Source organism: Pollicipes pollicipes, unplaced genomic scaffold (assembly GCF_011947565.3).
Source record: "Pollicipes pollicipes isolate AB1234 unplaced genomic scaffold, Ppol_2.1 Scaffold_7262;HRSCAF=8765_pilon_pilon_pilon, whole genome shotgun sequence".
In the NCBI taxonomy this organism is placed as follows: domain Eukaryota; kingdom Metazoa; phylum Arthropoda; class Thecostraca; order Pollicipedomorpha; family Pollicipedidae; genus Pollicipes; species Pollicipes pollicipes.
The window spans coordinates 20713760-20736953 of record NW_023597055.1 but is presented as its reverse complement, the minus strand read 5'-3'; the positions used below and the strand labels follow the sequence as shown (position 1 = coordinate 20736953).

The 23194-nt window shown below is 49.8% G+C and overlaps 1 protein-coding gene and 1 pseudogene across 1 annotated transcript; one reads left to right on the top strand and one right to left on the bottom strand.

Annotated features, from left to right (window-relative positions):
- Positions 1–5477: 5477 nt before the first annotated feature.
- Positions 5478–8001, bottom strand: LOC119114005 (uncharacterized). Its single transcript, XM_037238239.1, has 4 exons — positions 7898–8001; positions 7203–7271; positions 6640–6789; positions 5478–5929 (listed from the first exon to the last, which is right to left on the bottom strand). The coding sequence occupies exons 2-4, from the start codon at positions 7260–7262 to the stop codon at positions 5801–5803; spliced, it is 339 nt and encodes a 112-aa protein (XP_037094134.1). The 5' UTR covers positions 7263–7271; positions 7898–8001; the 3' UTR covers positions 5478–5800.
- A 4389-nt stretch (positions 8002–12390) lies between these two features.
- On the top strand, positions 12391–17438 carry LOC119113805 (dynactin subunit 5-like; annotated as a pseudogene).
- The last annotated feature ends 5756 nt before the right edge of the window (positions 17439–23194 follow it).

Genomic DNA, 23194 nt, shown 5'->3' with positions numbered 1-23194 from the left:
CTGCTGAAAATGTACAACGTTGTGTCTTTCAGTTCCCATAGTTCTATGAGGCCGTTATCACGCAAATTCAGCGAAATACCATGCTAATCCCTGATTATCTCCCCACCTATGGCGTTCAGCACAGTGACTCGTTTCGAAGCACACCTTGAGTTGAGGGAAACAGACGTGTCACTTCGCATGCAGTGACGCATCGATTCAAACTCTAATTAATGCGCTTCTCAGTAAATGGCCTTCGCCGGCCGCTGTGGCAATCTGAACCGTCCATTTTTCCTGACGCCATTCATTCCAGTACAATTTCAGGTCAGTGCCACTTTTAAATCAGCTTGCCTGCATTGCACGGGCCTGCGGGCCAGCTCAAAAGTGATACTTATAGCCCGTGACAACGGACCGGTGGCCAACAACACTTTTTGCCGCCGTTAGCCGTCACGGACTAACGCTGCATTTTGAGACCACAACAAATGAAATGAGTACAGTGTTGGGATAAATCGCCGACAGCGTAATTCGGACACGAGGACAATTGAAAGTAATCTCCTGATGATATCTTAATAGCCCTGCAGAAGCGCTACCCAGTGCTGCAATTAGACGTAACCGATCCTGAGATTTCACCACAGTATGTTTTGAAACATGCCCCCAATGTGGAACACGTCCGTTAACCTGGTAGGACTTGCTTCGACTGCCAAGACCTGGTACGTCCAACCCGCCGAGTCGATCTAACCTGACCTGGACCAACGACAACACAAGATAAGGTCAGACAGGATAAGATCCAGTGCCTCCGCCACCATTCCAGGTTGGAACAAGGGACGCCTATTTTTCGGAATGTTAAGTCCCCTAAGAGTTGGGCGCGACAACCCTCTCTGCTGCCATATATCCCCCGTGAGGAAGAGCCCAAGACCTAGCTTGCGTTTTGAAGCGTCTTCACCACCAGCGAATCTGAGCGTTGAAGCACGATTGGCGACTGTGTGGCGATTTGGTGGGGAACTTTGAACCGGGAGCCGACTGGGAGCTCGCGGACACTTGTGCTGGTGGACGAAGTCTGTTCCGCTTGGTCTCTGGGAGGGAGGAATGAGATGGTGGCTCACCGATCTGGGTCATCTGAAGTGACGTTTTAACAATAATCTGAAGTGTTCCTAAAAATATCAAAAGTGTGATTTCTTTTTCATTTGTTGTCATTGCAAGAAATATCCGCTCACCAGCCGAAGACTCTGTGCCCGTGCCAAGTAGAGACAAAATGGGCATAGAATGCTCAATGACAACAGTTTGCGGGACGAGATGCGCTTCTATCGATCATTCATAGACACATATGTGCAACATTCAGTCTTAAGATCGCACAACTGAAAATACGGCACATCTGCGATGGCACGCCACGCAGTGCGTTGTGTGCACGAAAGTCGGTGCTGTTGTAAAACCCGAATGATGCGTAGGCATAGTTGCGGTGGCTAATTACATCACGTTTCAGAATGGATAAGAACGCTATTGTGGTCATTTTAATCAACGACGTTGTCCGGTCCAGATCAAGTTTTGTTCGACGCGCTTAATGAATCCGATCCGGTTTTTCTATCTTTCGGGTGGTTATTTTCAGGCCTTCCTCATTAAAGCATCTAAAACATGGCACTTGACCGTGACAAATGACCGTCCAGTGGCTTCGATGGCTGATCCACCTCACAGGACCGCCGAGTGACTTCGATGATTGACCCACCTTCCATGTCCACGAAGTGGCCTCGATGGTTGACCCAACTCACGTCCCTGACATCGCGGCGGCCCAGTCTTTTTCAGCGAATACCTTGAGGTCGTCGGTCCCTGGAATCTTTTGGTGGAAAAACCCCGCAACAGTCATGCGATGACACGGTGCTCACCGTTTGATGTGGACAGAGGACAAAGAAGAAGCACGACCAGTGCTTTCTTCTCCCGGCGAAGGCCGCTAATGTATGCTGAAATGCAGTTACTTGCTTAGTGACTCGTTTGCCAGATACTGGTCTCACCCTTCCGTGGCAAGACCCCAGGCGCCCGCGACATGAATACTGATTTGGCCTGTAGGGATGACCGCTTCACATGTTCGAAATGAAAGTGGACAAGTTCACTTCACTTAAGATTTCCTATTACATGATACCTGTTCCATCCGATAATGCTTTAATACAACAGCAGATGATAGGCCTTCATGAATCCAACAGTGCAGCGCGTCATTAAGCGGTTCTGGCAAGACCGAGCAGAGGGAAATACGGCAATCGACAGCTGCCTTCCCTGTTGGTTCAGCTATCGTTCATCTTTTTCGTGCACTCAACATCACTTTCTCTCTTTTTGCTTTCGCTTCGTTTTGCTTCGCCGCTCATTGTCCTCTCTCTCTCTCTCTCTCTCTCTCTCTCTCTCTCTCTCTCTCTCTCTCTCTCTCTCTCTCTCTCTCTCTCTCTCTCTCTCTCTCTCTCTCTCTCTCTCTCTCTCTCTCTCCTCTCTCTCTCTCTCTCTCTCTCTCTCTCCTCTCTCTCTCCTCTCTCTCTCTCTCTCTCTCACTCTCTCTCTCTTTTTTTCTCTCTCTCTCTTTCTTTCTTTCTCTCTCTCTCTCCCTCTCTCCTTCTCTCTCTCTCTATCTCTCTATTTCTCTCTTCCTCTCTCCCTCTCTCTCTCATTCTCTCTCCCTTTCTCTGCTTCTCCTTCTTCTTCCCGGTCTCCACGCCACGTCACTTTTTGTCGATCAGTTACGCCTGTGGAAATATGCACCAAACATTTTCCGATGTAATCATCTGATGCAGTGTTACCTACACATCCGCGCTGTCAGCTAACTCCCCTCTAACATGGAGCTTGTAGAAAACGTATAGTTTAACAGGCGCGCCGCCACTGACTGCAGTGAGTTACATAAAGATTGGTTACCACCACTTACGTCAACTGCACCGGTACAATTGAACAGTCGAGCCTGCATGCGAAGTTTGATTAATGCTTTGACAAAGTTGGGCGATCGATACAACTGAGTAAAATATGACTCGTGCGTCAATGCTGCGCGAACAACGGAGGGTGGAGGCTGAAATTTTGCTTATCCAGTCGGCGGCTGGCTGTTGATTTTCTGTGGCATTCGCTCCTCTCACTCATTTGTTTTCCGCAGACCACAAGTATTTAACACCGATTAAGGTACTGGCCGTGGCACTTAAGGTGTATTCCATTATTACCACATACGGCACCGTGCACTCGATGTTCGACTTTGACGATGTGCAAGATGACGTAGTTCGGCAGTGTCATGCGCGAATGCGTTGCTACGTCGGGGCGCGCTGTGTGCGCCGTGTGGTCTGCTGGGAGCCGCGCCGCTGGCTCGAGAGCCCACGTGACCTGCGACCAATGGGAGGCCATCCCGACCAAAGGCCATCGCAGCCCCTTTCCCAGTGAACTGGTTGTACCTGCCCGAGGTGCTACTTATGACATCGCAAGCACCTGCATCATACATCAGCGATCGTACAACAAGGCGTAGGAACCGTTGTGCCGCCTTACCTATGACCTCATTGGTTGCAACTTGTGCGCGGCGTTTGACAATGGGGAACGCGGCCCTGGGCCCAGCTTCTTATAGCCAAGCTCGACCCATTGAAGAAGCTGCCTGTGGTGTCACAGGTAAGCGCATGATACGTGGTTCTGAAGAATAACTGTAGTCCAATATGGGCGCAAAGTAGGATCAGCTGATTCAGGCTGGTGAAGACATGACGCACGCAGCAATTGGGCACGTAACGCTATTCGATTGCACTTATGCTGTCAAAACATTGCTGTTGATCACGCCATCCATATGTGGCTAAGAGCTGCCTGCTTGCTCAACATACCGGACCGGTCGAGAGCTGCCCGCTTGCTCCACGTAACGGACCGTTAACAGCGCGCCGTTAACGGCGTGTCGACCGTCGCTAGGCGCTGTTATACACACAACCGCGGGTTACCGCACTACATCGCCTCCCGACCAGCTAACGAATGGGCTTCGGCGTTGACGGAAATATGTCGGGTAGCTACACCGCAGGTCGAATGGGCATTTTCGAAGTGATGATTGTGTTTCCAGTTGCCAAAGAAGAGCGGGCCTCTGACGTTAGAGGTGCTACGGAGGTGCTACGGCTACGGCGAGGCGTGAACAGACGGACGCCGGGCAGCCCATTCCCAGGTCTCATCCAGCAGTGCGGAAGATGCTCTGGCACCGAGTGTTTTCCGACCTCGGTTACTGGCATTGACGGGGGCCGACCTGGCGCTGTCCACATGCCTGCGACCACGGTCTGCGGCACCTCCTGGTGTCCTCTCTTCGTGTTGCTTTCTCACTGACAGTGGCAATGAGTGGATCCATCGCTGCCTCGTGTCTGGAGACCCTGGCGTCTCGTGGGCCTCGGTAACAATGAAATAGGTTGCGGCTCGATTGATAACTTTGGCGTTTCTACGAAGAGTGCTGAGACGAGCGTTTCACAAGTTTTTTCGGCATTTAGCGTAAAATCATGGTGTTGCATGAAAAATGCCTTGAACACCTCGATGCGCCCCCACACCCACTTTCAACCTTGAGTTCTGCCGTCCCTGGGAGGCCTAGAGTAGAAAGAACTCAGTAAATTATCGAACGTGAAATGTAAAAGCCAATAATAGCTAAGCTAAATATCTGAATCGGCAATATCCGATAAGGAGTACAGGACGACAATTTAAAACACAGGAAGGTGAGATGCTAACTTTCTAATTGGCTAGAGCGCTTGCCTTCCTACCCGGCCGTGGCCGGGGGGAGGGGGGGGGGGGGGGTTCGAGCCGCTTCAGGCGTTCGCCCTTTGTCCTTGGCAGATAACCTTCGACAGGTATGGCCTGCGACCGGTGGCAGCGGTCGCACTAAAAGTCCGATGACGTCAGAAGGCGGCAAAGGCCGTGCTGTGCATTGCGGTACGTTAAAATCTAGCCCCCAAAGTCTGCCGTCGACTTGGGATTGCACGATCTAGTGGTAGGGTTTGGGGCACACACAAAGGCACTGCTTGGCGTGAGCTCTAATCCCTAAATCTATCCATTCAGAAGGTACGGGTACAGCCTTTAAAAGCGTCAGTGACTGCAGAAACCACTTTTGCTCTCGGGAGACAGGGCGCAACCGGGTTTCGAACCTGGGCCCCAACGGGAAAGCAAAGACGCTAACTGCTTGGCCATTCCGTCCTCATTTGGCGTGCAGTGGAAGTGCAGGTGCAGTGCAGTACGAGTGCAGGTGGAAACTCAATCATGGGATAGCTCTTATCGCGTGTTGGTTTGCGGACCCTACCGCGTCGGTTTAAGCCTGTGGCTGCTTTTTGGTGTATCTGCATGCGAGAGGGCTCGAAGCGTGGCGTGAAGCAAAACAAGATAAGACTGCTTTTTTGCACGCGGCAACGAATAAGGCTTGTGTGAGCCTTGCATCGTCGGATGTCGCAATTGTCGGTTTTGCATCACTGCCTGTTCCATGTTGGGAAATGTGGTATGCCCGTGTTAGGATATGTTTTGCGGACATTCCAAGGGTACAAATACAAGGCGTCAGTAGTTTTAATGTCATGGTTGTATTACACGCAGAAGCAAACGTAACACTCATCTGACAAAACAACTGCAACGAGGTATACATTCGTATGCACTCTACTGTCCTGTAGATCGAGGGGCAGGATGAATATTGGTCCACAAGGTTGTGCGTGAGGCGGAGGTCGGCAATCATCAACAGCACGCTTCCATTCAAATCAGCGTGTGATTGCCAGTATGCGTCCGTTGTAATCAGCAGTTGAGATAGATGGCAGCCGCGCAGCGCCGGCCGGGGTGTGAGCTGGTGGCGCTCACTCGTCCAGACCCAACAGCTTCCGCCGCCGGGTGTCTAACCGTATCTGCGGTTGTTGAAGCGGTTGCTATTGAAGCCGCTGCTAAAGCCAGGCACGGGGATGGCGATGTTCTGGCTAATAGCCTGCGCTTGGTTGATGCCAATGTTGCTGCCGAAGCCGTTCACCTGAGGAGGCGAAACGGAATTTATGACCTCCCGTGAAACACAGGCTGCGACGGAGTCCACCATGCCGCCGTGAAACACGGAAAGACGTTACAAATAAACTGACCGGCAGCACGCCGGCTGTGATCAACTCGCTAGATTTGTGTGTCAGTGAGCATCTTATCGACGTAGTGAAAAGTCAACTGTGACCAACTCATACAAGGGAAACGAAGACCAACCAGTCACAAAAATCCATCGGCCGGTTTTCAATTGATCCACACACGCATATAAGACGAGACGGTCTCCTGCTAATATACCTGACGCATAATGGGCTCTAATTAAGTTGGTGTTCAACAGCCTGCATGACATCGCTAATTGCAAGAGCACCGTTCATGAAATCGGGTTTTTAGAAGCTGCCTACCATTTTACATTAACACATATTATGCTCAGACCATAAAATACGTGTAAAAATTCATGCTCCGAATACGACCATGTCCATGATCGTATCGGGACAGGCCAGTTGTCAGCTGCCGCGCGCATGCGCACCACATCTGCCGCCAGTGCACCGAGGCGGGCCAATGGTCAGCCACCTGCGCCTCCTCTTTGTCCGCCGGAGACGGAGCCCGCGGCTGCGGCCCTTCCAGACTTCTGTGACCCTGTTTACGACCGCGCATCGCATCCATCCGCATTCTGGACACGATCCGGCGCCCAGCGTCGCGGCTCCGGCTGTTTACCTGCTGGCTGGAGGCCAAAGCCAAGCCGCCGTTGAAGGAGACTGTGCCCGGTCGGTTGGAGTTAGCATTGGTGACCTGTGCGTTGACGCTGGTGACCCCGGGTCCGCCGACGACGCCGCCCGAGGCGTTGGTCCCGCGCCGACGGTTGTACTGTCACAGATCGCCAAACCGTGGTGATTGGTCGCCCCGTGAGCAAACTAGACACTAGTCATTCCAGTGTTTAACCGGGATCAGACGCTTCAAGTCAAACACGAAAATCTACACACTTTGCATTAGACGGTACATTTTGTAAGTTACATCCCACTAAAAATTACAGCCAGTCTAGACCTTAACTTGATCAGACAAAACCGACTGGACGCCAGACACCTGGCGTCACAGACCAAGTATAAGACTGGCTAGTTACTAGGCAATAAGCACACCAGGCTGCATAGCAGAGCCAGCGAACACTTGGTCAGTCTTCACAATCCACCACGGGCAGAGTGAATCCACAATTGACACTGTCAGCCCAGATCTGCACTGTCTTTAGAATACTGCAGCCGAAGCTGGCCTAGGTAATTACTCACGGACTGAGGTGCAGCCACAGCGACCGACGCAAGAGCCAAAAGCACCAGCACCACCTTCATGTTGAAATGCTGGCCGGGGCAGTAATGACGGTTAGTGGTCGGAAAGGACAGACCACAGGTGCGTACCGGAGACAAGGCAGGCAGCGTGCCAACATGCTTGCGAGGTCACTTGAAAGCACTAAACCTACCAAAAGGTTTGCTATCTCATTTGTGGGAACGAGCAGAACAAAACTGATTTCGAAGAGGACTTTCAACCTAGGTAAGTCACTAACAACTGAAATGCTGTCATTTTTGGCTTTGCATCTCACCGCAACGCTTAGGAGATTAAATTTCAGGATGAAGCACATGGACACATTCGCTTACAGCCCACAGCTTGGTTTTCGGCCGTTATAATCATTGAGGCCTTACGACGCATCCAAGTGCTGAGGCTAGATGGCGTCGGCTGCTTCTCACCCAGGCAGAAGGGGTGAGCACTAAAGGGAATCGAAACACGCACCGATGGCTTCCCAGCCACGCAGCCAGACCACTTTATTGTTAGCACCCGCTTTCAGTCGCAGCAACCACGTTACACGTAAGTGATCGGCGTTTGAGTGCTTCAACCAGAAGTTTAAACGATATTGGCCAGCCCGAGTGAACTGTCCACGCACAATCCACAGCGGCCACCTGTCCGCACGTCCGCTCAGCTGACCACCCACCTGTGCGCCGCTGCTGTGTCTACACCACACCGTCGGACCCTGGCTTTGACTGACCGGCGGTCGACGGCGCTGAAGGAGTACCCGGTGGGTGGAGAGAGGAAGAGAGGAGAGGGAGGAGAGAGCGGCGGGAAACCCCGGGCGGGTCCGCCCTCCGGCTGGGGCCGTCCCGCTCTTCCGGTGAACAACACCACGCACCGCCCGCGGCGGTGCGTGGTCTCGTCGGCCGCCGCCCGTCCCCGCCGAGGTCGGCCGGCCGGTACGTTCGCCCGAAACCTGCTCAGCTCTGGGAAATACGCGCCATCTCGTCCCGTTCCAGCCTCGTCGGAATCCCAACCGCTGACGCGGTGGAAGCTGTTTGCTTTTGTTGTTTGCTTCTGCCGAACTGATCAGACTTTGTGAAATCACCTTCGGGAGTCACTTGAACCCCTTGGTGTTTGCTTTGTGTGTGTATGAAGGTATAATTTGTCGTGGTTACTTGGCGCCCATGTTCTGCCATAAATTTACAGGGTGTTTGTCATGTATTCATATAAAGTAAATATTCCAAGGCTAAAAGGTGTTAGTATGTTAAGATTTACCAAAGCGTCCTTTATCGATTGCCCATATTGAGTTTGATCGCCGTGGTGTAAAACAAGAGCATAATACATGATTTTAAGACACTTGCGTGGCAATTGAAGTATTAAAGGATACGCTCCACGTAGGACAATAACGAAGCAGGCATCACATATGATGAATTAAACTCACTTATCACTATTGGCGGGCTTTTAAGCGGAAAATGCCGCTATGAATCATGCAACATTTATGTTTTTAGATATGTCCACAGTATGCAGATTTGAATGACATTGTATGGCGTCATGGATGCCTTGGTGACATTGCAATAGTCTGCCCGAAATGGTCTGCACATCCTCGCCAGCGTGTAGCTCAGAATCTAGAAGGGCTTAGATCCTTAGAAGGGCGGGGCCATGGATTGCACCAAATGATCTTCAAGATGGATATTTTAGTTCAAAGCCCATACAAATGTTAAACACTCTAACGTACCATAAGAGTCATGGGGATTAACAAAACATTTTTTTAAAAATGATTAGTCAGTACGTTACTAGTCCAGGCCTGGATGGTGATTTTGATACACAAGGAGGTCGGTTATGAACGGATAAAACGGTACACAGGCGTTTTGGAGAGAAAAATGAGCTCGGCGGTTGATCAGCTGCGATCAGGGAAGGCGGCACATCAAACAACGGCAACACAACATGTCACAGATTCTGAAACGTCAGCAAATTCAGTGAAGCGATCAACGATCAACGCATCGCCAGCACCATCGGATCCAACATTGACAGGGCCAGACGCCGCCCTCGCATACATCACCCTGGACCTCGCAGGTCATTCAAGGCAAGTGGACACTAATGGAATCCGCGATGATGTCCAGGGATGAAATGGTAACGCGGACGGACATGATGGAAAATGCACTGCCGCGTTCGGGAACGCGACTTGCTCTAGCCCCTTTTAAATGGAATATATACGGCTTACGATTCGACAGCTTAACGCTCGTCCTGATATAGGGGACCATCCTGATGATCGCCATGATGACTGGTTTCCATGGACCACTCAGAGTCAACGGCTTGGCATGTCGTTATTTGGGTGTAGATAGTTTGGTATGGTATGGTAATATGGTTTTAAGGGCGCGACAACTGCAGCGGTCACTCTACGCCCAATTATTGGTCAGGCAATCTTCCGTTCGTCGACGCGCGCATACAGAGCGTGAAGCACTTTCGGAAGCGTGGAAACATGGAAGCATGCTCCATGAAATCTGAAATGATCTCCGTGTCAAAGACCGGCTCCTCCCCAATGATGGGGCGCGGAGACCATCTCCGCTGTGTGTAGGCGCTGGGACAGCGACGCCGCTCAGCTTCCATGTGATGACACTGCGCGAGCCCATGAATGACTGCCTGGGTGATCGCACGTGAGACACGATGGCGTTTGACCTCCGGGCAGACGAAAACCGCACGTTCCATAGGCGTGGACGATTCGGAGGCATCAGAGACTGACTCCTCCTTTTCTGATATTGCAGTGTGAGGAGGGTTAGTCACCCACTCTGTTTTTACCGCCCTAAGCTTACTTCTTGCGTTGCCATGGATGTCTGTGCTCACCTGATACCAAAGTTGTTGCCATTTTTCTTTCAGATGGGTGGAGGCAACTGTCAAAAACCGGTGTATGGTACATGAGCGGAACCAGGGCGATGGCCAGTTGCAGCCTCCTGTGCAGAAGCTGTAGATAGTTTTGATCTGGAGCCAATCCTCATGCGAAAACTAGAAACCGCAAAAGTGAGCAGTATATTTCGAGTCGGAGACGCTACACCGCGTTTTGTATGGGTGGCGTCCATGAGCAAGTGAGCAAGGATCCGCGTTTTGCTGGAGGTGGCGTTCAGTGCAACAAGTGATGGGCTTGGCCCTCATGGATGCGTGGGGCTGTATTCATATGTCGATGTACTCTGTCGCTTTTTCATGCACCGAAGGCCCAGCGCTAGCGCCGTTTTTTGTAGCAATTACTGTAAGTCAATTTGATGAAAAATGTAAAGCATCTTGCCAAACTTTTGCCAGCAGATATCGTTAAGGACGAAACACGTTTAAATTGTTTACAGCATGGTTCCTCGGAACTGGGAAAAACCTTCTCGAGGAGTTGTTGAACCGTGGGTCCACCGGGCCAGGATCGGCCAGCCCCAATGCGAGTCGTTTTCTAATTGGTCGCTGGTTCTTCCGAACGCTGAAATGAGATGTATCCACTGCGTGTTTTTGTCTTATTGTCTACAGGTTATCTTCAAGGCCACGCCTGATTGGGCTCGAGAGCCCCGGCTTCGTGGAAGCGTCTCATCGATAGCGACCATTCGGGAGGCGCTCAGGCATCTCGGCCTGGCATGAGAACCGGTCTAAAACGTGCGACCAGCCGGGCACGCTGCCAGATTCTTGGTAAGGACGAAGGGGGGGGGGGGGGTTACCGGTTGACATGAGGCCCATGATGGTGAAAGCCCAATCCCCCATGAACAATCATCAGGTAAAGTCCGCTTGGTTTTGAGAAGGGTATGTTTTTTGTTTCATTGATAATGTTGCATTTCTTACTGAACAGAAGCCAGAAGATTCCAGAAGATGTAGCAGGTTTGCATTGTGAGGTCAATAAACTGAAGGATGTGGGCGTTAAATGACTGCATGAAACAACGCGCCGCTGCTTTTATGTTACAATGGTTCGGCGTGCTGTTTCGAAACCGACAGAACTCGGATGCTTTGCCGGAATATTATGGGTTCTACAGAGATTGTGGGGGCCCGTGAACGCTGACTGTAGATTTAAATGGGGGTCGCATATTCGTACTGACATGTTCGCCTGAGAATGTTCAAACTTCAGTCAGAATTTGTTAGTGACAAAAGTTATGTAACATGGCTTGGGATACGCGCTCGCAAGTCTTAGAAATAAACATAGTCGACTCCTGTGCGACCTTTGTAGACTGCAACGCTGGGTGTCAAAGTATGCTCCAGGGACGGACGGCTTTGCAAAATTTGGCGCGCCAAGTACAACATTTGGCGCCAAAGGGACTCACAGCGCCAGCAGCTGGTTGAATAAATTAAGTCGCTTTTATTTGCCTACCACTTATGCACGAAAATGGTGGGCACTGCTGCTAAAGGATGCGTTTGGGCCAGCCCACGTAGATTTCAACTAATCGCTGTCGTGGGGCTCATTTACGTCCATCACATGTCCCCCCCCCCCCGTTCTCACAAGGCGGCATTTTGTCCCTCCAATTCTCTGCACATTCCAGCTTGGCCCCCAATCCTGACTTCCTCCAGAGGCATAACTACACAAAACTTAGTGAAGCTGCCATGCAGAGTGCAAAAGATCGCCAGGATATTTCAAAATAAATGTCAAGAAATCCATTTGTTTCGGTGCTTCGGCCAGAACGGTCTGGCTGTCAGTAAGGAGGGGTCCAAGAGGAAAAAAAACGGGCGTCCCCTAACAAAGCCCAAGATGAGTAAAAAATTACATATTTGCTGGACCTCAAGAATATCTAAGCGACTTATAATTGACTACGATAAAGCTTGTTGTAAAAACACTCTTCAATGCATGAAAGGAAAATCAGATGGGTTTTTGAAAATCAGAGTATCTTTTAAAATTTCCCCCAAGCCGGATGCCCCCCTCGAGTGCAATTTTTGGGATCTGCCCCTGGTTGTTACATAAGCGAATCATACAATGGACGGGAGGCCGAGCCGCCCCATGTTGAAATAGTTACATGGCTGTTATCATACAGAACAACTTCACCATGTTGGGAATAACCAAGGCTATCTGAATAAACATCAGCAGAACTGGATTGTCGCATCTGCGCTGTAAATGAAGGTCGGGCTAACTGTGATTCAGCTCACCGCGAGGGTTCACTGTCGTGAAACGGTCTCGGGTGGGAGGCTCCGCTCTGCGTATGTTAAGTGTCACGCCCTGCCAGTCATACGAACGCTTAAAGGTCCTTACACCTTGCCTATTGGTTAGGCTGCAGCAGGAAACCCTGCAAACTGGTAACACCTCGTATCGAATGTAAGTTCTGGACAGGGGCGTAGTTTCACAAAACGAGTTCAGCGAGAAGGGGAGGCTGAGGCAGCGGAAATGATTGTCCACTCCCATGATGCCCAATAGATAGGTTTCCTCCCCAGGCTTTATCCACTGTCCTCTCAAAGCTGCCCCTCCCCCCATTGTGTAGAGTGTGGAAAGGTATACTCCTGTCCAGAATGATATCATCTGCCTGGCACCCATCCCATATGTTGAAGTGGCACTCCCTTTGACTGTCTCATGGCTTTTGACCTTAAACAAGTGGCAATATGCATGATTACATTGTTCCTAAATTGCATTGGTGTGGCCATGACAGGTTATGTCAAGCTGCATAATGTCAGTGGTGAATCATTGACATGTCAGAGGCAAATTATGCTTCCCTCTCACTTTAGTACAGCATAATATTCAATGACTCCCTTGTGATGTTAAGAGTGACAAATGTTGTGTTTTGTCCTCAGAGTCAAGCGATGTTAACTTTACCCACAGGAGCTCAACATTAGTTGATGTGCTTTGCTTAGTTTATATCAAAAATCATATAGATTCATATATGAACTGTTTTAGACATACAGTTTTTACAACTGTTTCTCTGATATTAAATCTGCAGTGCTCATTTCATCATACAGTTCATACAAAATAAAAATGTTTGGGATGCATTTGATCCTTGACCCAAGCAAAACATGCACTTTGAAATGATGCTAGCCAGGTATCCTTATGTTGTAGCCACAAAGTATATTTGACATGATATGGAAGCTTAGGAGGGCTTAAACTGCCAACCATTATTTCATGCTAAGCTTTCACTGCAAATTTATGTCATTCAACTGTGACTTATGCTTCAGATAGTGGGTAGAACCTGTGATAGAAGCACTGCTTAGCATCATGACTCATTCCCATAGATTGATCCAGTAAATGTGTCTGAACAAAATCTTTGAAATCATTTGATGACATATATGCATGTGTATCCCCCAGTCACCCAGTATGTATCCACATATGCAAAATGCCAGTCCTTTAACATGGTTCAAAAAAGTAACAGGCAATCATTGTACCTTCAAATACACCAGTTTTATAATTTGAAATCAGCTGTGGCAAGTGAAATGTTAGGCTAAACTTAACAAAGCCTGTTGATTTCACATCAGGGATCATTTTATTATTTTCATTCCAGCCTTACTTGACTTTGACCAGCTGTTGGAGCTGTGCAGGGCTAACTGGTCAACCATGACTGCTCTATTTTCCAGCTTGGCCAGTACAGCTCACAAGTCATGGAACTTCAGCCTGTTTATTATGAGCCTGGGAGCTTTATTGAAACAGTAAGTCTCCTGTCATTACTGCCTGCCTATGGCATAAATTCCCTGTTGATTAGACTCCTTGTGCATCACAAGTTTGTCAAATAGGTCATGTGTGTAGTTTAAAAGCTTTGATGTCTGCTTTTGCTTTATAGATGTTCATCAGGTTCAAAGAAATGCTGATTGTTATCATATTGTTGGTACTTCAGTGATGTTTGTGTCTGTTGTATTCAAGAGGTGGCTAAACTTTCAAGAAGCATACAAATTATTACATGATATGTTGATATTTTGCAGACCACTGGCAACAAGGTGAGCCGCCAGTCTGTTCTGTGTGGCTCCCAAAACACCATCCTCACTGGCAAGAACATCGTGGACTCTGGGGCCATCATTCGGGGCGACCTGGCCAGCATTCGAACAGGACGGTCAGTGATTAGGGCCATCATTCGGGGTGACCTGGCCAGCATTTCGAACAGGACGGTCAGTGATGGGGCCATCACTTCGGGGGTGACCTGGCCAGCATTCGAACGGGACGGTCAGTGAGCACCACCTCGCCCGCCCTCAGTCTCCCAGAACTGTGGACAGCTCGTGCTGATGATCCCATGGTATCAGCTCCGGCCAAGGTGGCAGTCGGTGGCGTCGAGTGGTGCGACGCCACATGTCGCACCACGTGTCATGCCATGCATAGTTCCATCCTCTGTGGTGTCGTATCATGCAATCTAGTTCTGCTTTCACGTGCTATGCATTTGTACCGTGCCGTGTACCACATCGTGATGTGCCGTACCGCGCGGTGAAAACACAGTGCTGCGACGCCCTAGTGCGGTACGGTACCGCACGTGCGTCACATCCTGTCCTGCCGCGCCGTGCAGTGCGTGCCGTGCCGTGCTCGTGTCGTGTCGTGTCGTGCGGACTCCGCGAAGGCTGACGGCACGTCCTGGCCGTCAGCTATTGCATCGTGGGACGGCGGGCGGTGTGCTGCGGCCGCCGTTCAAGAAGTTCAGCAAGGCGTCGCTTCTTCCCCGACCCACATCGGCGACCATGTGTTCATCGGCGAGGGCTCCGTAGTCAACGCCGCCTCGGTCGGCAGCTACGTGTACATCGGCGCCAACTGCGTCATCGTAAGTGGCGCCGGCTGGTGCGCAGCGGGGGGTTTTCTGATCGTCTGTTGTACTTTTGCTAGCTGGTTGAATGTTGTGGTAGATGTTACTGATGTGGCACTCGCCCAAAAGTGTGAAGTTGTTTAATTCTGATATATATATATATATATATATATATATATATATATAATATATATATATATAATATATATATATATAGCGTGTTTTGGAGATCAAGTGCAGTCAGACCAATTCAGTTGTCAAAAGCTCATCCATTGTCATGGGGGTTTTACGTCGCATTCAGCTGCTGGGGCTATATGGCGTCGCCTGCCTCTCGCCCTGGCAGGGAGGCCAAGTGCCGCTCTTGTCAGAGGCTGGCAAGCCACAAACCGACGGGTGGTTGTTGACAAGTAATTATGAAGGTTGCTAATGTGGTGGTCATAAAAGTAGTGGACAAGTGGTCGCATTTACATTTTGTTGTTACATTTACATCTTGTACATTTTGCACCTTATTGACCTCTTGGACTGTTGGATCAATCCCTAGACCTTCCGAGAAATCCTTGTGCTGACCACTGACTCCCATGGTGAGCAGTGAACGGCTGTTCTGGTGTCCGTCAGCCGACGGCTCTGCGCTGCTGGTCCCTGCTCGCTGCCGCCGGCCCTGGGTGGGACCCTGCGCGCTGATCTGCGCTGACCCTTGACGCCTGTGTCCGTCGTCCCCCTGTCCGTGGGCGGCGAAGTGGCGCCCCGGCCGCTGGTGTTCGCTGTCCCTTGTCCTGTTGATATCCACGTGGCAGTCTGCCGCTGATGCCCGTCTTGAGCGATGTGTCAGGCTCAGATCCACGTGGCAGTCTGCCGCTGATGCCCGTCTTGAGCGATGTGTCAGGCTCAGATCTACGTGGCAGTCTGCCGCTGATGCCCGTCTTGAGCGATATGTCAGGCTCAGATCCACGTGGTAGGCTGCCGCTGATGTCCGTCTTGAGCGATGTGTCAGGCTCAGATCCACGTGGTAGGCTGCCGCTGATGCCCGTCCCGAGTGATGTGTCAGGCTCAGGACCTGGGCGATTGTGGAAGGATATAAGTCACGGGTATATGGTATGGGCGATCATATCATCATCATGTGTGGAGCATAGATCAAATTCAGCCAGAAATGGTGAAAATACTGTTTCAGGTTACATGCTTTACTAAATCCCAACTCACATTTTGAAACGTAAAGAATTGCATGCTGTGCCATGTTTTATCCAATTTCTCATTGGCATTTTGTAACTTAGAACTGCGTACGTCATGTTCCACCCAACTTCTTCATGGATCTTTGGAAATGTTAAGATTGCTATACTACGTCATGGTCCTCCCAATTTTCCCATCGTATGCGCTCTTTTTCATGGCAGGGGCGTCGCTGCATCCTGAAGGACTGCTGCTACATCGAGGACAACACTGTGCTGTCTCCGGAGACGGTGGTGCCGTGCTTCGCGCGCTTCGGCGGCTCGCCGGGCCGCTTCCTGTCAGAGTTGCCCGAGTGTGCGCAAGACCTGATGATTGAGTTCACGCGAAACTACCATAAGAACTTCGTGGCTGGGAAATGAGGCTGGCGCGACTGCGAGCGGCGACTCGAGAGGCCCGGCGACTCGAGAGGCCCGACGGCTTGAGAGACCCGGCGGCTTGAGAGGCCCGGCGGCTCGAGAAGCCCGGCAGCTCGGGAGGCTCGGCGACCAGTCTGCTCGCTGGTGCCGCAGTTGTGGTGCTTCGCACGATTGGTGGACTCCCGCGACCTCTGCTGCGAGTGTTTCGGCTCAGTCCGGGACCAGCCGTGGAGGACGGCTCGGCCCCGCAGCCTGGTGTGCAGCTGCGAGCAGAGTTGTCGCGAGGCCTTGGGAGTGGAGGATGATGAGCTGGGTCGAAGGGGTGAAGAGAGATCGTAACAGTGCGGTGCTGAAACGAAGGGGACGCCACCATTGAATGGAAACCGCGAGCCAGGGTACTGATCCTGTCCTGCTGAAAAATAAACGTCGTGACATTGCGAGCTAATAGCTATCGACTCAGTGCGCGGTATTCCACCCTTTCAAAATGTACGTAGACAAAATGCTCGCAGTGTTGCTTTCTGACCGACAGATGTCAGCACCTGACGTGATAAACTCGAACAGTACAGTCGCTGACTGTGACAGTACAGTCGCTAACTGTGACAGTACAGTCGCTAACTGTGACAGCACTGTCGCTGGCTGTGGCGCACCGACCGCCTTGCGTTGTTACGCTGAGGGTGGGGGAGGGGAGGAGCTTCTAGTCGGGTTCTGTGTTTGGGTCATGTGACTCCATCCATATTTATATTTGCAGTGGTGTGCATAAATCTCGGTCGAACAACTTCCACTGTATGAGGTGTGCTATCCTAGCTTTACATGTGAGTTTTGCCGAGCATCAGCAGCATCTGGGGGCTGTGGTTAGCATGTGACATTTTTGGCTACTGTCGCTCGCTTGTTATGACCATTCTTTCCGTGCATTTTACGGTACTTGTACTGAAAGTCGTGCTGCGCTGAATTCTACGGGAAATACACGTTAAGAACGGTGCGATGGATGCCGTTGCCAGTGATTAAACTTCCTTGCATGACTGACTAGCTGTGTGTGGCTGGGTATTAGCATTTAATTTTTATGTTTGAGAGTGACTCGCAAAGGCCGTACGAATGGACTTTCAAAAGACGGGGATCTATGTCTGTTGTTCTTGTACTCGTAGCGCATCGTCATAGCGTCATAGCGCATTCGCATCGTAGCGCACCCATCCCCGAATCCAACCTCCCGCCGGCGCGGACAATGTGAAGGTGTATTGCAGGCTACTGAGCGAATTGTTCCATGAAAACATTCAAACGATCATCGGTGCCGGATTCAGCACAGCACTGAGATTACACGCAATTTGCGTGTGCCGTTGTGCAGGGCTGTCAGATTTTCTGACAGCCGGAGGGAGGGACAAGCTGCGAGACGCTCTCTCCTGGTTTATTCCACCCTCAAGCGACGATGACAGATGAAAAGCCGTGAGTGTGTAGGGCAAACCGCGCTGGTTTTCAGGAAAGTAGCGTCGGACCCACTGGGCTCTCGCATCTGAGACGCCACTTAAAATAATAAGCCAGCATGAAGCGAGGGCTGAAACCCCGGCCCACTGCAATAGGTGCTGCCGTCTACAGTATGCCCCACAACTACAGCTTTACAGCATGCCGCGTGATGACAGCACTGCTTGTAGCAGTGCCGCATCTGCTATTGAGGCACGCTGGCTGACACTGTTTCCTAAACATGATATTACGCGCTTAACTGTACCATAGCCGGCCTCACCACACAGGAACGCCACCTGTCCTGCTGGCATTACTCAGAGTAGGCGGGATATCAGCAAAGTGAACGGCAAGGATGAATGAAGTCGCCAGGTTGCCCAAGGTTGTCGCCAACGTCCATTTTTCCTGTTGATCCAGTACCCACTGGCATTGTGTTTACACGGATTCGCCACATCATCACGCGAACCAAGTTCGACTTTTCATGCAGACGATGCACACATCCTTATTTGCACCCAGAATACATGCACGTCCTCTAACTGTCAGCACGTTGACGTCCGGACCCGACACGGCGTTCCACGCCGGGGCGAACCGTTGTCAGCACTGTTGTAAGCACCGCGACAGCTCGGGCGCCTGTGCTATACTGGAATGTGTGGCTCTAAGCCCGCCGCAGACGGCCACGAGCTGCTCTCGGTTTATGAAAACATATGCTACAGACGTGAGGCTATGGAAATCGTTACCCAGCTGGTCGCTGATGTATAGTTATGTGCGGTGTGCGGGGAAATGACCTCCTTTCAAGGTTTTATAGGTGATTTCACACTTCTATGCGACTCTTAACTATGCAACCGGATTGCGAAATTGTGGAAAAATCCCCGACTGGATATGGCACCGAATATATGTCTTCGGCCACCACTCTGCTGTCCGCATTTTCCGGCTTTGTGTAGCTTTCCTAACTTGTATTGCTTTCTTACGCAAAAAGGAGAACCATAGTCCTTCGCAAAGCGGGGAATGCCGCTGGACATAACGCATGCTTATGGAATACCAGGTCAGCACAGTTCTCATTTCATCAAAATAATACGGACGAACGCACCGATAATAATATTCGAAGACGACCTGCTTTATGCAAACAGTGTAGCTATTTGCCCGTGCACACCAAATGGCTACAACGAATCAAGCAGGGCGCGTCTACCCCGCCTGAATGACAGAGTAAAAACCCATGAACACGGACTCTGCTCATCGCACACTCACTGAGAAATTACATAATAACACGGGCGATAATTCCACAACCGTCCGCGTTATTTTGTATCATATAATCAGCTATAATCAGCTGTAGAAGTCCCTTCCTCGTAAAAACACCTGCACAAGTCATGACTGACCCAAGCCTTGATGGCTATACCAAGTTTCCCTGGCACAAATATGTTATTTCGCCTAAGGGATATACGTCAATCGAGCCTTGTGATAACTTGTGGTATGAGATGAGAGAATCCACAGCAGTTATTGCACGTAAATTGGAGTGGCTGATGATACATGCAATTCAGATATAGTTAGGTTTTCTACTCCTTCGTCATCTTACATATGCTGCCTTCGACCACAAAGACTCAGAAAAAAAGCATCAAAGGGTTTCGCAAACCTATCTCACGCGTAACGAACAGTATGTATCAAACTGGTTTTTCACCCATATAGCCTCAACATCAACATTCAGCTTACTTCGTAGATCATTTCGCAGCATACTTGCATGAACGAAGAACTTAACCAAAAAGAGGACCTGTATATCACCAGTCTTGTATAACTCTGAGTGCACTCTCGTGTCGGATGGCATGACTCGCGCTGCCGCGTCTGAACGACGCATTTGCTCTGAAATTTGCTGTTCTCGTGTGCAAAACCCTCCAGGTGCGCCGCGCCACCCAGCCAAAGCACTGAGTCACCTGAGGGTCTCTGAGGCGGCCGCGCGATCCGCGATAAACTGTGGTCGGTCCCAACAAGGCCTGTGGGAGTGACGAATATCAGTGTATCAGTACGGAGGACTTAGTCGCTCCGCTCACCAATATTTGTAAACTCGCGGCAAATTCTGGTTTGTTTCCCGGCGAGGTGAAAGCAGCCAAACACCATGCCATTTTCAAGAAAGGCGACAAAAGGAGCCGTCACGTTATGGAAGCATGTTCCTGCTTTCTCTGTTCGGAAAGCTACTGCAACGGGTTTCGGAGTTGGAACTGCTCCGCTACGTATCGCCTGTGTTGTGTCATCATCAGCATGGTTTTTTTCCCAGGCGTTCGGGGGTACCACGAACTTATGTGATGACCTAACGTCCGCTTGGGTAGGCCATGTCGGACGGATGTCAAACGGACGTCACTTACATTGATTATAGTTATGCTCATGCTACTATGTGCTGTATGTTATTGCATTTTATCTAAACAGCTTCGATGGTTCGAGGAGCACTGCTCTGTTGGCGTCAACATAAAATGAATTAATTAATAAATAAACTAATGAATAGGAGGAACGAGTCCGGCTGCAAACCGGTTGGCAAACCTTTTTATGTGAGACCTTTTTCATTGTTGCTAAGCCCATAATCCCGGAGTTCCAAAGTACTATAAATCCTGAAGTAAGCTTAAATTGATGTTGATTTATGTGAGGCTATTGGGACGGCTGACCTATCTGCATTATTCTTTTATTTATTAACTTTGCATTATTTGCCCCAACTGCCCCGCTAGGCAACTGCTTCATGTGCAACAAGATCATGCTGAAAAGCAATGATTTGTGGAAAAACGTCACGGTTGAGGTAAGGTAACAATGCTTCTTATCCTACTTTTTGTATGAATTCCGTGCACTGATCACCAAAATCTTTAAAAAGGACTTCGTGAATTCATCTGAATTATTTCCTCTACTGTAAGTAACCACCCCGACATAGCGGCATCTAACGTAAAAATACATCGTGATATCACTGGTCAAGACTCAAAGTCAAACGTTTATAAACCTCCTAACCAGGCACGCAACCACGGACCTCTGGCGGATGCTGCCCGTCGGCCGAGCTATCAGCCGATAGCCCTCAAAACATCAGCTCTCAGAGTCAAACGCCATAGGTGCCCCATTTTTCAAAACTATTTGGCGTCACGGATGATCATACTCATTCTGTATTAGCCTTCGTCCTGATAGGAGGGAGGTCGGTGCGACCCCTCTTAGGTTTTTGTAGGATTCATCTCAGGCATATTGTGCACGCGCACCCCAAACTTCCAATAGCCTATGGGACCTCTATTGCGCGTGTCGTGGCACGAAAATGTCAATTTTTCTGGTATCGGGGCAGCGGCGGTCTTTGAGGCATACTGCACGGCGATCTACGGCCGGCGCGAGCGGCGGACGGGAACCGACAATACCGCAGAACGCAGGCGGTCGGCGACATTGTTTCATTAACGGACCCCTATATCATAAATGTATGCTCAATTTTTAAATATGCCCATCGTTCTCAGAATTGAGCCGGAAACACGCTGTTTAAGGTGGTGTTTCACCACAAAGCATATCGTTCGGCTTGATGTAAAGCGGAAAAGTGCGATGGTCTGCAAAATAGGCAGTTGTCCCGGTATAACAGAATCATTTATTGACGCATCAAAACATCAAAACTAGAAGCAATCTCAAGATCACGTTAAGAAAAGTTCATTAATGTTTTCCACTAAGCTCTGTATTCATTAGTTTGGATCGCCAGAGTATAGCGTCAACCTCTATCCGACTCCGGTCACCAGGGGACACAGGGGTTATATATCTGTCAGGGTTATATATCTGTTATATATCTGTCATCGACCCTCTCTTATCAGTCCACGTTATGGAAAACTGCGGATCACGGCAAGGGTAAACACAATATTAAATTTATCACTTTTTCAAAGCTAAATGATGTACTGTACGCTAGTCATTCTGAAAAAGCGATCTGAAAAACAGCACATGGGCAACGTCGTCCCGTAGGGAGTGTGCTATAACCTCGCCTCGGCTTCATCTAGTGTTTCTATTGAATTGGGTCCGTTCGGACGACGTAAGCATCCGCGGGAACTCCGTGTTTGCCTGTCTTATGAGGTGGCTTATGACGTTGGTTGACCTTGAGTGTTTTCCGGTGATGCCAACATGTGTTTTACGTCAAAGACCGCGGTGCCAGATGGGAGCTTCTAGCAAGTTGAGTATTAGATGATAACTTGACACACTGATTTTCTCTGCTTTAGTGGAAATTGTATGAACTTAAGAGAATGATTTTAAAAAATTACCTCAAACAAGACGCTTCTCAAAAACATCCGTGCTTGTGGGTATGGCCTTGTTGCAAATGAAAGCGACATGCTTGTTTGGATATTTCGAAGAATTTATAATGGCATCCTCCCAAAATCAGGAAGGGATGACAATTGATGAGATTCTCCGTCTTATGGCTAATAAGACTGACCTGCTTTTCACTAATTCTATAGGCAAATTATGCGCATCATCCTTCAAGGAAGGTGATATCGAAGGGTGCAGGAAATGTTTCTTCAAACTATGTTAGGATAAAGAACAGCTCACGTTTCATCCGGCGTCAGAGCCCACACAAATCCCATCAGGATATCGAAGACATATTTGAATTTGTGCTAAGGACGGGTCAAGACATTCTAAGCTTAAAGCTCTGCATCTTTCCAAGCACATCTTTCCCACCTTCCTGTTTCCTTCGGCAACAGTGGCGTGATGTGACTCGTCTCCTTGCTACCAGCTCAAAGATGCAAGCCAAAATGGTGCTTCTTATTGCAAGCGTCGCACCCAAAATACAGCGATGAGTTAAGCAAACACCTGCGCACAAATTCTCAACGAGCTTCCTTCAAACTAGAAGACAACAAACACTGCATCAAACGTGGAGATCATTAGGCTGATGGTTTCTTTTTGGGGGGGGGAGGTACTCGGTTTCATTTTTCCGCTGGTGATGCCACTCAGGTAATTTGTGTACCGCTTTAAATGACTATGTTTTCAGATAAAATGTTCGCCATCCTCGCATAACCACTGCCTTTGTGATGGCGTTCCAAAAATATGCACTGATCCTGTCTGATTCCATCAGATCACTTCTTCCTCCTGCCCCAGTCTCTAATTCAGTGGCGTTGGAATTTACGGAAGCGAACGCACAGCCGCACCAGCAAAGGTGGCGGCTAGCCGGTGCCGTCCGCTTATTATGCAAACACCAGTCAACGACCTACGGCAAGATACTGGCGAGCGTGTGTGCAGACATCGATAGAGGCGTTGGGATGCCTTGAGTAGCTCCTTCGAGAAGCTGAGACGCACTGTCTGTAGGTGGGAGAACACCGCAGCAATAATAGGTGGGAGGAAATCCGTCTTCGC